Here is a 12,719-nt window from a genome sequence, read left to right as displayed (position 1 = left end):
TATTTACTTGTCTTACATGTTGTAGCAAATTACATAGAGAATAAATGGAGAGTATGGAAATGACACCTTAAACTAAAACTATTGAGTTCCATAAGGTTTAATGGAGTTAAAAAAATGTTTTTTGTTACATCCCCAAATGTACAGAAGCAGTAAAATATTTCTTGCATATTAACAAAAACAAAAGCATTTTACTCATCACTTTAGGCATTTTGCTTTACTGCACCACCTTTATTGTTTTTGTTCGTAATCAATATGATGGCCTGAACTGTGCCAACATGCCTTCATGTATTAGTCAAAAAAACTTTTTAAAAAGTTGTCCGTGGGAAATGTCCCTTATGACAACTTTGTATTTGAAAGCTGTAAAAAAAAAAAAAAGTTGACAATCTTTAGAATACTGAATGAGTTTTTGGTTCCTTGACATAATGACAGAGTGACACATCTTTGCTTGTTTTCTCCCTTTTGTCACGGGTTCTTTCAGCCCTCTTCTTTGCCTCACAGACGGTATGGACGCGTGTAGTTTTTGGCTTTTTAATGCGTTTCAAATTGATATATTAATTTTAAGAATGAAAAAAACATGTACCAATATCATTAGTACAATTCCGTCAATCAATTATTTAAATGCCAGTTAAGACGTGAACTGTGAACTGTAAAATATATATTAATGACCGTGGTTTAGAGAGCAGCTGAAAACGTCCTCCTCTGTTTTAGACTTATTATATGCAGTCTATTGTTTTAGAAAGGGACTGTACAATTTCCGGAAAACGCTAGCTAGGTTTTAGGTTTTCATTCATTATGAATTTGTGCCTGAAAGTCCAAGTTAAGGGCATTGAAAGACAAAACACTTTGGTGTTACATCGAAAACCACCCGCCCCGTTTTTCCGCCGGGTTGCATGCGCGCTGAGGTTCCTAGCTGTCACCAGCCACCTAATCTCATTGTACCGGAGTCCATATGAAGGTGAGGGAGGTGTCGCGTAGTTCTCCATTTACCTGAGACACCTGTGCCCCCTGTGTTGTTAGCACACACACACACACTCCCGCCGCGAGAGGACGAGAACCCGACCGCTACAAGGTCAGTGACGAGAGCAAGACAAAGCTAGCCGCGGCTAACAAACGTGAACTTATTAACAAGCTAACGTAAAGAGGAGGACACGGTTAACACCACCTGTCACGTCCCAACAGCGCGTGCCTATTGTATTTTGGTTTAAGTGGACATTTTACGTGTCTGTCAATTTACACGTTACTGGTGCTAGCGTCTCGTGTAGCAGGTGTTACCCGCTGTTCACTTTACTTTTTTATACCTTGTGTGAAACAAGTGTGCTTGGTTTTTTTGTGACCTGTACTTCTGTCACCTCTGTGCGTGTCCAGAATGAAGAAGCTCCGGGTGCTGTGGCTGCTCCTCTGGATGTGCGCGGTGTACGCCGTGGGCATCTACCTGTTCGTCGGTGGCTTCCTGCTGGTGAGGCTGGAGGTGAACAGGACCAGCACCTGCGGGGACGTGCTGCAGCCCGGAGAGGAGCCGAAGGACTTCTGCCGCGTGCGGCCGCGTTTCCGCCGGGCCGTCCTCCTCATCGTCGACGCCCTCAAGATCGACTTCGCCTGGTTCGACCCCAACAACGCGGTGCCCCGAGCCTACGAGAACAAGCTGCCCGTGCTGGAGGAGACGGTCTCGTCCAGGCCCGCCCACAGCCGCCTGTACCCGTTCCGCGCGGACCCGCCCACGACCACCATGCAGAGGATCAAGGGCTTCACTACCGGCTCCCTGCCCACCTTTGTGGACGTGGGCAATAACTTCGCGTCCACCGCCATCCTGGAGGACAACCTCATCCACCAGTTCGGGCAAGTGGGTGAGTAGTGACACAGTTGTCTCTGCGACATTTTAGATGAAGTGCCAGAGCAGTCCATGGTTTAAAATATGAGTGAGGAAAAAAAGACTGCACCTCTTTATTTTATTTTATTTAGCACGTTTTATACAGGATAATTAATTCAAACACTTGTTACAACAAGGGGAAGAAACGAGGCTAAATTAAAAACAAACTGTATTAAAGATGCACATGAAACAAAAAAAACTACAAAAAAAAGATCTTCGAAGCCGGGAACGATTATAAAATTATTCTTTGTTATCGCACTTGTTATTTCTATGACCATACAGACGGGATTTCTTTCTGCTTGCATCGTACTTAATGACACACTCAACATCTTCCACAAGTCCAGGTTACAATGTAAGCTTAAAGATGTGTTGGTCGCATACAGAGTCATAGCGATGTCGTCTGGATGTGTTCTCCCCTCACAGGCAAACGCGTGGTGTTCATGGGCGACGACACGTGGGAGAACCTTTTCCCGAAGAAGTTCCACCGCTCTCTGCCCTTCCCTTCCTTCAACGTGAAGGACCTGCACACGGTGGACAACGGGATCCTCCAGCACCTCTACACCACCAGTACGTGTTCACATCTTAACCTCTGCCCCGTCCTTGTGCTCTGCTCGCGCCTCACACCTCTCCGTCTGTTGGTTTCTGACAGTGGTGGGGGACGACTGGGACGTCCTGGTCGCCCATTTCCTCGGAGTGGACCACTGCGGTCACAGGTTCGGTCCCGACCACCCGGCCATGGCCGACAAGCTCACCCAGATGGACGGCGTAATCAGGTCAGACCACAGACTTGATCTAACAATGGCTGCAGCTGATTGGGTTCCACATCCGAGACATCGTGAGTCTTTATTGCAGGAGCCCCAAAGTTTTTCTCTGACCACCTTCATGTTTATCCCCCTCCAGGTCTGTGATGGACCGCCTGCAGAACGACACCCTGCTGGTGGTGATGGGGGATCACGGGATGACGGACACCGGAGACCACGGCGGAGAAAGTCAGAAGGAGACGGATGCCGCCATCTTCCTCTACAGTCCCTCCCCTCTGTTTTCCGCTCCGCCGTCCCAGGTCGGTGGTAGAGTAGCAGCCTTCTCCATAGGTGGTTTGAACGTGGGGTGATTGGTGAAGTCAGTGCGAAGGAGGGACATGCACAGGAACATTTTATATTGTGGTAGAGAGCTCGCTAAGATGAGCTCCAAGCCAACAGACCAGTCCTTAAAAAAGACTTTTGTGCGGTTTAAGGGGAAAGTTAAAAAAGGGTAAAGACAAATGTAAAAGATGTCCCTAGTCTGTTTTCACAAGGACACATTTTAGATGAATGATTAACCTTTACGAGAACACTTGATGCGAGTAGATTGTATTTGACAAAATAGTCTTTAAAGAGAATTTACATCTAAAAGTGATGTAAACGTAACCTACAGTGTTTAGGACAAGTTTGTATTATTTTATTCCTTATGAGCTTTCATCAAATAAATGAAAAAATCTAAATAATAGAAACAAAGTGTCAAAAGTAAAAAAAAAAAATGGTAATAGTCAAAATGAATCACAGGTACAGTATCTATGAAAGAAAACAATAATTAAATTCCAGTTCTCACCCACTTTTTAATTGAGTAAAATAATAATCTGACACTTAAACAAAGGGTTTGTAACCAGGTCTGCTAAGTCTTAATTAATAATAACCACACTGTCTTGCAAAAGCGTAGCCGTTCTATGAACGACTAAGAACAGAATTATAATTCAACCACGTGATGACAGCTGAGCCAGTCTCGGCTCAGTTAGACTCATTTAGCTGATTTCCTGTTCCTGTCGCTGCTAAATGCCACATTCCGGTAATCCGGTAACCAGCTGTGAGTGAAATGTAGTGAGAGACATGAGCACGGTGTCAGACTGCTGAGAGTTTACACAACAAAGTCATTATGTTCTGTGACTAACTGGCAGAAAGAAAGCTTTGACTCCCGGACAGAAAATACCGCCGAACAGCAGCGTTTGCCGTACAATTATGAAACGTCAAACCAACGATCATTTCTTTTCACGGCTGGACGGGCACTTCCACAAATCCCTTAATTTGATGCTGGCAGGTGGTCTGCACCTTCTCGGGGATAAAAGTGAACTTCACCTCTGATTTGCATAAGAGCTGTGTGATTGAAGCATTACACAGAACATGAGTGATAATGAGACACGATGAGATACGGAGACGCTCACTTATTCATCAGCCGGTTATTCCTCTCAGGCAAATCCACCGACCCCACTATGAAGAGCCGCTGCAGTGGGAGGCGACTGCTTGAGTTAACCGTTATTTGGTCATGAACTGCTCGCGGTTGAAGGACCACGCTGACCTTTGGGAGATCTGTGCAGTGAATCGCTCACAAAGGTCTCTGGGAGGTTTCTCTGTGCTTGCAAGTATTGTAATTATTAGTCTATGATTACATCATTCAGAGTAAAGTGATAAACTCGTTCTCAATTTAGAAACTGTAAAAACGTAATTACAAACTGTACAAAAAGTTGCTCAGTTAATGTATAAACACAAAAAAAGTTACTTTTAAGTCTCACAGGAAGAAAAATATTCTGCTGCTGATAATGAATTCAGTATTTATATTTATTTATTGTTCTCCTAACTAAGGCTGGGTCACGAGCAGCAACAAGAACTTTGCCAATGCTTTGTAACTTTAGCTGAACAGCTTCCCCATGTGGCCACAATTGGTAATTGCAAGATGATGGTATATCGAATTTGCCTTAATATTCCCAAGATTCTCTTAAATCAGCTGCTGATATGTAGAGAAAAACAATACATCATAAAGTCAGTGAACATAACGCATCATTTATGTCATTTATACAGACTTCTGTCTGTATATAATGTTAAGTCCTGAATGCAATGATTTGATTTATTTCTTATGAATTCAACTTTTTAAATTATTTGTTCTTCATTTGAAACTAATTTGAATTTCCTTACTTTTAAGTTAATGCATGTCTTCAACAATTATTTGTGCCAATCTTCCTGTCACATTACGGACCTCTGATAATAACAGATCCTTTTCTTTTTTCTTTCCTGGTGTTTGTAGAGTGAACCGGACGTGGTGCCCCAGACAGACCTGGTCCCCACCCTGGCTCTGCTGCTGGGGGTCCCCATCCCGTACAGCAGTGTGGGGCAGGTTCTCCTGCCCGTCTTCCCTCCTCATGGGCAGACGGAAGACGCAGTTGGAGGTCTCACCCAGCTGGAGGCGCTGTGGATCAATGCAAAACAGGTAGAATGCTCAGTTAAAAGTGTGCGTGTGTGCGTGCGTGTGCGTGTGTGTGTGTGTGTGTGTGTGCGCCCGCCCTTTGTGACGGTTCTGTTTCGGAAGGTCAACCGTTTCCTGGAGACGTACTCCGGCATGGCCAAAGACATCCCAGCGGAGAGCCTCTCTCAGCTGAAGGCCGAGTTCTCCCGCCTCTCCTCCGAGTACCTCACCATGGTGCGACAGCGTCGGCCCCCCTCTCCCCAGTTGGCCGGCTCGCTGCAGGCCTACCTCACCTCGGTCAGGGACACCTGCCGAGCCACCTGGGCTCGCTTCAGCCCGCTCAAGATGGCAGCAGGTCTGGCCATCCTGGCGTTCGCCTGCCTGACGTGTTTCGTCCTGTCCGAGCAGTCCCTCGTGCTGATCAGGGAGGACGGCCCCGGACTGCGGGTCCCGGTCGTCACGGCGCTGATGGCGGGGGTGTGCGCGGCCGTCGGTCAGCTGAGCATGCGGGGCTACGTCGAGGGGGCGTGGTGCCTGGCCGCCGCCGCCCTCAGCTCGGAACTGCTCTTCCTCTGGAGAGCGCGCCGATTCGGAACCGCCGGCTCGGAAATGAACGGACCTAGAGCCAGCTGGCTGACCCCACGGCGCCTCCTCGCCCCCCCTCTCCTGGTGCCGCTCCTCCGCTGTGCCTCCCTGCTCTCGGACAGCTACGTGATCGCCGAGGGCCGCGTGGTGACCTTTCTGGTGTTCTCCCTGGCTGTCTATATTCCCATCCGTCTCAACTGGGACGGCCTGCTCCTGCCCCCCAGCCACGACCCCCTGAAGGTGGCGGGGTTGCTGCCCTCCCCGGCCCTGTCCCCGTCGACCGTGAGGAAGGAAAGCGGCACCCTCCTAGCCTGCTTGGGGCTTCTGGTCGGCAGCCTCTACCTCTCCCTCTCCTTCCACGCCTGTCGGGAGGAGCAGGGCTCCTGCCAGCCGTCCCCGTTCCTCTCGCCCCTCTCCCGGTTGCAGGACAACCGGCTGAAGAACCTCCACTACGTCCTCTCCGTCTTGGCCCTGGGCCTGTGGACGTATCTGCTGCGACGCTTCCTCCGCCATTACGGCAACCTCAACTCCGCAAGCGGGACGGTGTTCGCGGCCCGCTGGGTCCTCCTGCTGCTGTCCGTGTGCCTGGCGCTCTACTGGGCCGTCAGTGCCACCCCAGAGGACAGCTTCAGGAATCTGGCCGAGCTGATCGGCCTGGCCCAGCTGGCCCTCCCCAGGGTCGCCTTCTGCCTCCTGGGACTGGGGCTGTCCCTGATCTGGCTCGACCCCCTCACCGTGTTCGCGAAGACCAGGGCTGCGGCCTCGGTCCGCAGCGCATCCCTGCCCCCGCCGCGCTACCGAGCCAGCACGGGCATCAGCCCCCAAGCCGAGCTGCACCACCTCATCCCGCAGATCTACCAGCGCATGCGTCGCTCCCTGGACGACGGAGAGACGAGCGGGGGCGTGGAGGCGGACGGCAGGCCCGCCGTGGAGGCCTACGGACTGGGGACGGTCTACTCCGCCCCTCTGCTGCTGTTCTGTGGCCTGCTGGGGATGGGTCTGCTGCTGCTGCACCCGGAGGCCATGGCTCTCTCTTTCCTCCTGCTGCTGCTGGAGATGGGGGCTCTGCTGCACATTCACGCCTCCTCCACCACCCTCAGTGGTCTGCATGGAACGTGTCCCGGTGAGATTCTCACCATCTTTTTCATTCTATGCTTTGTTCGTCCATTATGACACGTCCTGAGCATCTCTGATTCGTTTCCCTCAGGTGGCTTCAATGTGCCCTGGACTCCAGTGGTGCTGTGGTCGCTGGCTGCCACTCAGTTCTTCCACGCCACGGGTCACCTCCCCACCTTCCCCTCCATCCAGTGGGGCGCCGCCTTCGTGGGATTCCCCGACGGACACACAGGCACCGTACTGCCCGCCTCCCTGGTCACCCTCAACACCTTTGCCTCACACATCTTGTTCTCAGGTAGATATAAAAAGAGAAGCAGCAACACATGTGTGAGTTTATTCTGATTTACAAAAATAAATCAACTGTTGCATCTGCAAAAGTAATAGGACTGAGCTGGACAAAAGGCTAGCTACATTATAAACAAAGAATAAACAATAAGATTAAAGAATATTTTAAATGCATATGAATATGATTCAAAATGCATACAATACAGTGTTCTAAAAGCATGTTGTATACAGTTCAAAAACACAATTTTCACTGTGAATTCAAGAAGTGCAGGGCAGGACATGAAACTGAATGTGCGCCCCGCTGATTCCCATTTGTGTCCACGTCTCGCTGCCGTCAGCGGGTTGCCCGTTGCTGCTGTTCTGGCCCCTGGTGTGTGAGGTGCGTGGGAGCAGGGCAGGAAGAGCCTGCGGTGAGGAGGGCGAGGACGCCGCGATGGAGATGCGGCTCAGAGAAAACCCCCAGCAGTTCAGCTCGGCCCTCCTGCAGCTGTCCACGCGCTACCTCTTTATTCTCGGAGCACAGGTACGCCTCTCCTCCGCTCAGCCGGACCCGTTCCATTCCGTGTCCTAATCACATCGCGAGAGTCATTGTTTCCCGCATCTCTTCTCAGGTCTTTGCGTCAGTCTGTGCCGCTGCTATCCTCAGGAGACACCTAATGGTGTGGAAGGTTTTCGCGCCCAAGTAAGTGCCCCAATGGACTTTACCGCTCACACAGGCTCACTAACAGGAAAGGCTTTTTCAGGATGTGGACACGGTGCAACCACTAACACAGGAAATGCACATTAACGAGGGTCTACTTTACCGGAGACGACCACTGTAAGATATCCGTATTTACACCTGCTTATCTTAAAAGCCGGAATTCCTAGCTTTTTATTTATTTATTTGTAATCATGGTATTTTGCTTGTAGAAACATTGAGAAATATACGAAACAAAACAAATACAGATTCCTTCAATATTTTTCAATAAGCATGTTAATATATAGAACTTGAGAAATAGATGTTTGGAGTTGGAACTACTTGTTAAATTGTTATAGCGGTGTACTGCACAGCCCGTTGGGAGATGATTACAGAACATTAAGGTTTGAAAACAGGCAGAGTTGGACTGTTAAGTTGAAGTTTGGTGCTACAGAGCCGTGTGTTTTCTCCTTCCAGGTTGATGTTTGAGGCCTCGGGGTTCCTGGTGAGCAGCGCGTCTCTGTTGATCGGGGTCACACTAGTGCTGCGAGTGGACGTGGCCGTGAGCCGCTGGTTTAAGAGACTTATCCCCGACGCCTCCAGGTAGCGACGGCACCACGGACCCCCACCAGAGCTCACTGTGCCACAGAGAAAACGGACACGGCGGTGTCACTGGAACCTGTTTTTTTTTTTTTTTTTTTTTTTTTTTTTTTTTTAAAACTTGGATCCTTCACAATAAGACAACATTGCCATCTGTGTCTAGGATCCCCACAAACATGTCACGGGAGGTTGCCACTTATTGTAGCTCCGTTGAGGGTTACGTCGTGCATTACTGACCACGCCTCCTCTTCAGCCAGAGGAACATCAAATCTCAGACTGACTGCATCCTGAGTCACATTGAAGATGTTTTTTTACAAATATAAGACGATAAGCTTGTAGACCGCCTCAATCGGCTCATGAGGTTGAAGGCTTTCATGTAACGCGGTCGGAGAAGGAACAGCAGTTTCTGAATGTCTCTCCTAAACTCCTGTTTTCTTAACTTGGAGGAAACCTTTCGAGGCCAGACAGACGGTGCAGCAGCCAAAAGAGCTTCACTAGATCCATACAGGAAGCAGTGTACACTAGTTGCATAGCGGTCACAGCTGGATAGCAACAGCCTTTAAACAAAGATTGGCCTGTTGCAAGTTGAATATAAAGAGAATAAATAAATAAAATGAGCACCCGATGTCTGGAGCTGCTTCATGATCTACTTGTAAGCAGATCGGCTCCATTTGGTGAAATGGATCCCAAGTGCTGGAGAAACATTTCCATTCTTTTTGTTTTGTACTTTTTGTATTTTCAAGATGTTGAGATAACATCTGGTTACTGCCAATTCACATAGTATTGCTGTGAACTTTTTTTATTTTATTTTATTTTTATTACACAGTTTTGGGTTCTTAATTTCTTCTGATTCCTTTTTATAATTCAGATTCTTTTTATCACTAATGATACGTTTAAAAAATAACTAAATCTCAAATTAAAGTTTCATCTCAACTAGGCCTCGTACAGCTTTTGTCTGGAAAAGGTGCCTAGCTTTGACCAATGCCCCTCCCTCCCCTCTCCCTATGATGTCATTACGTTGACATCATTAAATCCCAGAAACGCCGGCAGTTGATTTATTTGTGCAGCAGGTCTGAGTCCGTGTCCGCCGTGCAGCAGCTGCAGCTCGTTAGCTAATGCATGATGTTGAATTGGCTCCAAAGCAATCGTACTGATGGTTGTACGGGAGCGACTGGTCCTCTAGAATGCTGTAGTGATGACGGGGCACTTTTTCCTGTTTTAAAATGTTTAATATATTAATATCTGATTTTTAAGTTTTTCATTCTGTAAAATGTAATAAAACTTTTTTACGTGACGTCTTGGCCTCACCCACCATGATTTCGATGCATCTCCAGATCCCCCCTCCCCCGTTGTTCCCGTGGTGCATTCCCCGTTTCAACTTTATTTATTGTTGCAGCACGAACTCTTTTATACAGTGCTCAAAAGTGGTATTTAATGTTTATTTTATTGATCCGAGGACTTGATGGAGGAGACGGTGCTGCCATAATGTTTTACTGCCCATCAGTCACGGCGCTTCATTCATTATTCACCGGAGCTCTTCCACATTTCCGCTTCCCATAAGTCTGGAAGTCGTCAAACATTTCTCACTTCTGCGAACGGGCAAAGGTCAAAGGTCAAAGGTCATATTCAAGACCTCTTCTGTTGCCTCAGCCTGCCCGTAACCTGCTTTTAAACTCGTAATAACAATGACTGAGGCAAGGAGTTTAGTTCGACATCTGTGTTTTTACACCCTCTGAGGCCCACAGTTGTAATATTGCAGCATCTGTTTGGAACTTAGTGGTACCTATTCCTAACTGAATGTGGACAACCACTACAAATAAGTATTTGACCAGTGGTATGCCCCCCCACACACACACACTTATTCTAAAGGTGTTTAATGATAGAAAACAAGTATAATCCACATGATTTAGAGGGATTTGTTTTTAATGTAGAAAAAACACAAATGTGCATCACTAGTATACACCCAAGAGGCCCCATCACGAGTCAATGAATCTTTTATATGGCAATACAGTGTATTCATACTGTATGTGTATTATGGGTTAACCGTATGTAGTGCTGCAGGAATGAGTCCTAAAAATCTGAAATGAGTCAGCGCTTCAGGTTGACCTCCACGAGAAGTTTAATGGGTTTTTGGTGCAATGCCTGAAATAAGTTCTGTGCTTCTGAGTTTAAGAGATTTAACAGTTTTGTTGTATTAAAATGAATTTTTAAGATATGAGTATTCTGATATTATTGACTCTCAATACATGGACTTTGTTCAAGTGAAAGCGGTGATATTTGGAGGAGTTGCAGTTTTGCTGATCAGAGGTTTGCTGAAGACGGCGTAAACGGGAGGGAAATAATCCACATCCATAAAAATCAATGCTCTGCTTTCAGATTGATAAATGCAAATGACAGAATACCATTCGACCCTCTCCGCTGCATGCCAACTGGACAGTTTGGATGTTGACTCAACACCTCAGGAATTTGCAGAGGCCTCAACAGGCCTGTCAAGCCACCAGATATATTACGCGTGATGTGAAAATCTCACTGTTGCTGAAAACCTTTATGTCTCCTCATCTCCTGTTTTTTATCCACCGGAGACAATCTCAATGGGCTCAAGTGTCCAGTTGCCTGTAGAGAATGGGATGGACGGGGTACTGTGTGGGTGGGATGTTTTTTACATGAATTTCATCATTATTCATGATAAAAAAAAAAAGTATGAATTCAATAAATCAATATTCAAACAAGTGTATTTTTACGTGTTGTAGTTATCATTTGCGCTAGAAGAGGGTGCCAGAGCATCAACAGGATGACTGAACCTTTTGAAGGAAACCACTCCCCTTTTACAGTAAATGACTGTTTTGTTATTCAGCCATTTGAAAAGTGTGATCTGAACAACCTTTTTCATAACTGAGGAGAAAATCGTATTGTTCTTTTGCTGGAGGATATTCCTTAGAAAACTAAATCTTTACAGTGATGCACATAACCAGTTCTCAATTAGTCACATGTCCACAGAGAGAAGGAAAATAACTCTGGCGGTAGCAGGTAAGGGCAACAGGGCTCACACCTGAATTCAATCTCTTTATAGATGCTCTAATCAGGCCAGGCCCCTCCCACTTCCTGCCCTTCCTCCCACAGCTCTGCCACCCGACCTGCTCTTCACAGCAATGCATTTAACAAGTGGACACTTGCACTCCGACTCCGACATGTCCGAAACTCACCATAAACAAGTGCGTATTGCGTCATAGTTCAAAGCTTAGGTCCGCCAATCAAGCGTAGCTTTTTGACAAGTCGGAAGTGAGAATGCTCGGATGGATTCCACCAGAAAAAGCTCTCTGTGAGAATGGTTCCAATCGTCGCGAAACGGGAAAACTGAACTATCTACTGTAACCATTCACAAGGCTGAAGCTGAAAAACCAAGACATGTTGGAAGGAACCACTTCAGCCATTAACACTTGGGTCAGAGGTTCATTAGAAATGCTGCGTTTGTGTTGTTATGTTGTATCGAGTACAAAAAAAGTTTCTCTTCACACCAGTTTGGTGTGTTTTAGCAATAATTGGTTCAAGCCAAACAAATCAACTAGAAAAAAAAACATCACGGCGCTCTTTGAAGCTTTGGATGTCTTATTATTTGGGATGTGGAACACCATTACGACCCGCGAAGCCGTGGAACAGCTTTCATTCGAAGCATCAGCGCTCCTCTAATTGCTCATCATTATCAGATGAACATGCCCTTTGGACAACAACCCCGGCATTTCTGCTTGCATCGACTATTAAAGTCAGACCAATTTTTGTTTATGGGGATGGAAAACAAAAATCATCCGGCTGCCCTCTGATGTTTTGCACTCTCGAGAACGGCTTCATCTTTCCACAGGGGGGGACCGGACGTAAAAAACTGTTTTGATGATATCAACCATCGCTTTGTGGAGCTCCTCCGACGAGAGAGAATTTGATGCGTAGTGTGCGGATTCAGCCATCACGCCACTTAACTGAGGCTCAGATACAGGACCTGTAAAAAAGGCAAAAACTTTGAGTCCAGAAACTTGGTGTTGCAAAAGTTAGTTGTTGTAGATAGGAAGCGAGTTGTTTACTTGTGTAGAGGCGATACCAAGAGGGAAGTACAACATTCAAAATGTTACTTCATGAAAAATAAATCATTTTTTTCATCAGATTGCAGCGCATGCATTGTTTCCGTTGAATCCCTTTTGCGCGCGAAATCCAGGGCGTGAATGGCGGACTCCGCCACCAGCAAAGAAAACTACCACTTAGAGAGGTAATTACAGAATGTAGATACATTGAATTGCCATTGCTGAAAAATACAGGCCATAGATTGCATAAAAACAAGGTTTGAATTCAGGAAAATCTTAAAGATTATGACTTAAAAAAAAAGAGTCTGTC

At 46.8% G+C, this 12,719-nt stretch overlaps 1 protein-coding gene across 2 annotated transcripts; it reads left to right on the top strand.

The window, feature by feature from the left end:
- Window positions 1-893: 893 nt before the first annotated feature.
- Window positions 894-9,621, top strand: pigo (phosphatidylinositol glycan anchor biosynthesis, class O). Of its 2 annotated transcripts, none has more exons than XM_031856041.1 (11): window positions 894-1,069; window positions 1,366-1,844; window positions 2,291-2,434; window positions 2,517-2,640; window positions 2,768-2,927; window positions 4,919-5,101; window positions 5,201-6,785; window positions 6,870-7,073; window positions 7,402-7,586; window positions 7,675-7,745; window positions 8,217-9,621. In XM_031856041.1, the coding sequence occupies exons 2-11, from the start codon at window positions 1,367-1,369 to the stop codon at window positions 8,344-8,346; spliced, it is 3,264 nt and encodes a 1,087-aa protein (XP_031711901.1). In that variant the 5' UTR covers window positions 894-1,069; window position 1,366; the 3' UTR covers window positions 8,347-9,621. The 2 variants fall into 2 exon arrangements, with proteins under 2 accessions (XP_031711901.1, XP_031711900.1); XM_031856040.1 differs by having other exon boundaries at window positions 1,355-1,844.
- Window positions 9,622-12,719: the final 3,098 nt, after the last annotated feature.

This window comes from Anarrhichthys ocellatus, unplaced genomic scaffold (assembly GCF_004355925.1).
Source record: "Anarrhichthys ocellatus isolate YVR2014 unplaced genomic scaffold, GSC_Weel_1.0 scaffold16, whole genome shotgun sequence".
Taxonomy (NCBI): Eukaryota; Metazoa; Chordata; class Actinopteri; order Perciformes; family Anarhichadidae; genus Anarrhichthys; species Anarrhichthys ocellatus.
Note: the sequence above shows the minus strand (reverse complement) of the source record. Positions and strands in the feature narration are given on the sequence as shown.

Excerpts from the sequence above, each read along its gene's own strand:
- pigo (XM_031856041.1), top strand. The coding sequence starts at position 1,367 with ATGAAGAAGCTCCGGGTGCTGTGGCTGCTCCTCTGGATGTGCGCGGTG. Across the intron at positions 6,786-6,869 it reads TCTGCATGGAACGTGTCCCG|GTGGCTTCAATGTGCCCTGG; the intron begins GTGAGATTCTCA and ends CGTTTCCCTCAG. Across the intron at positions 7,074-7,401 it reads CTCACACATCTTGTTCTCAG|CGGGTTGCCCGTTGCTGCTG; the intron begins GTAGATATAAAA and ends CGCTGCCGTCAG.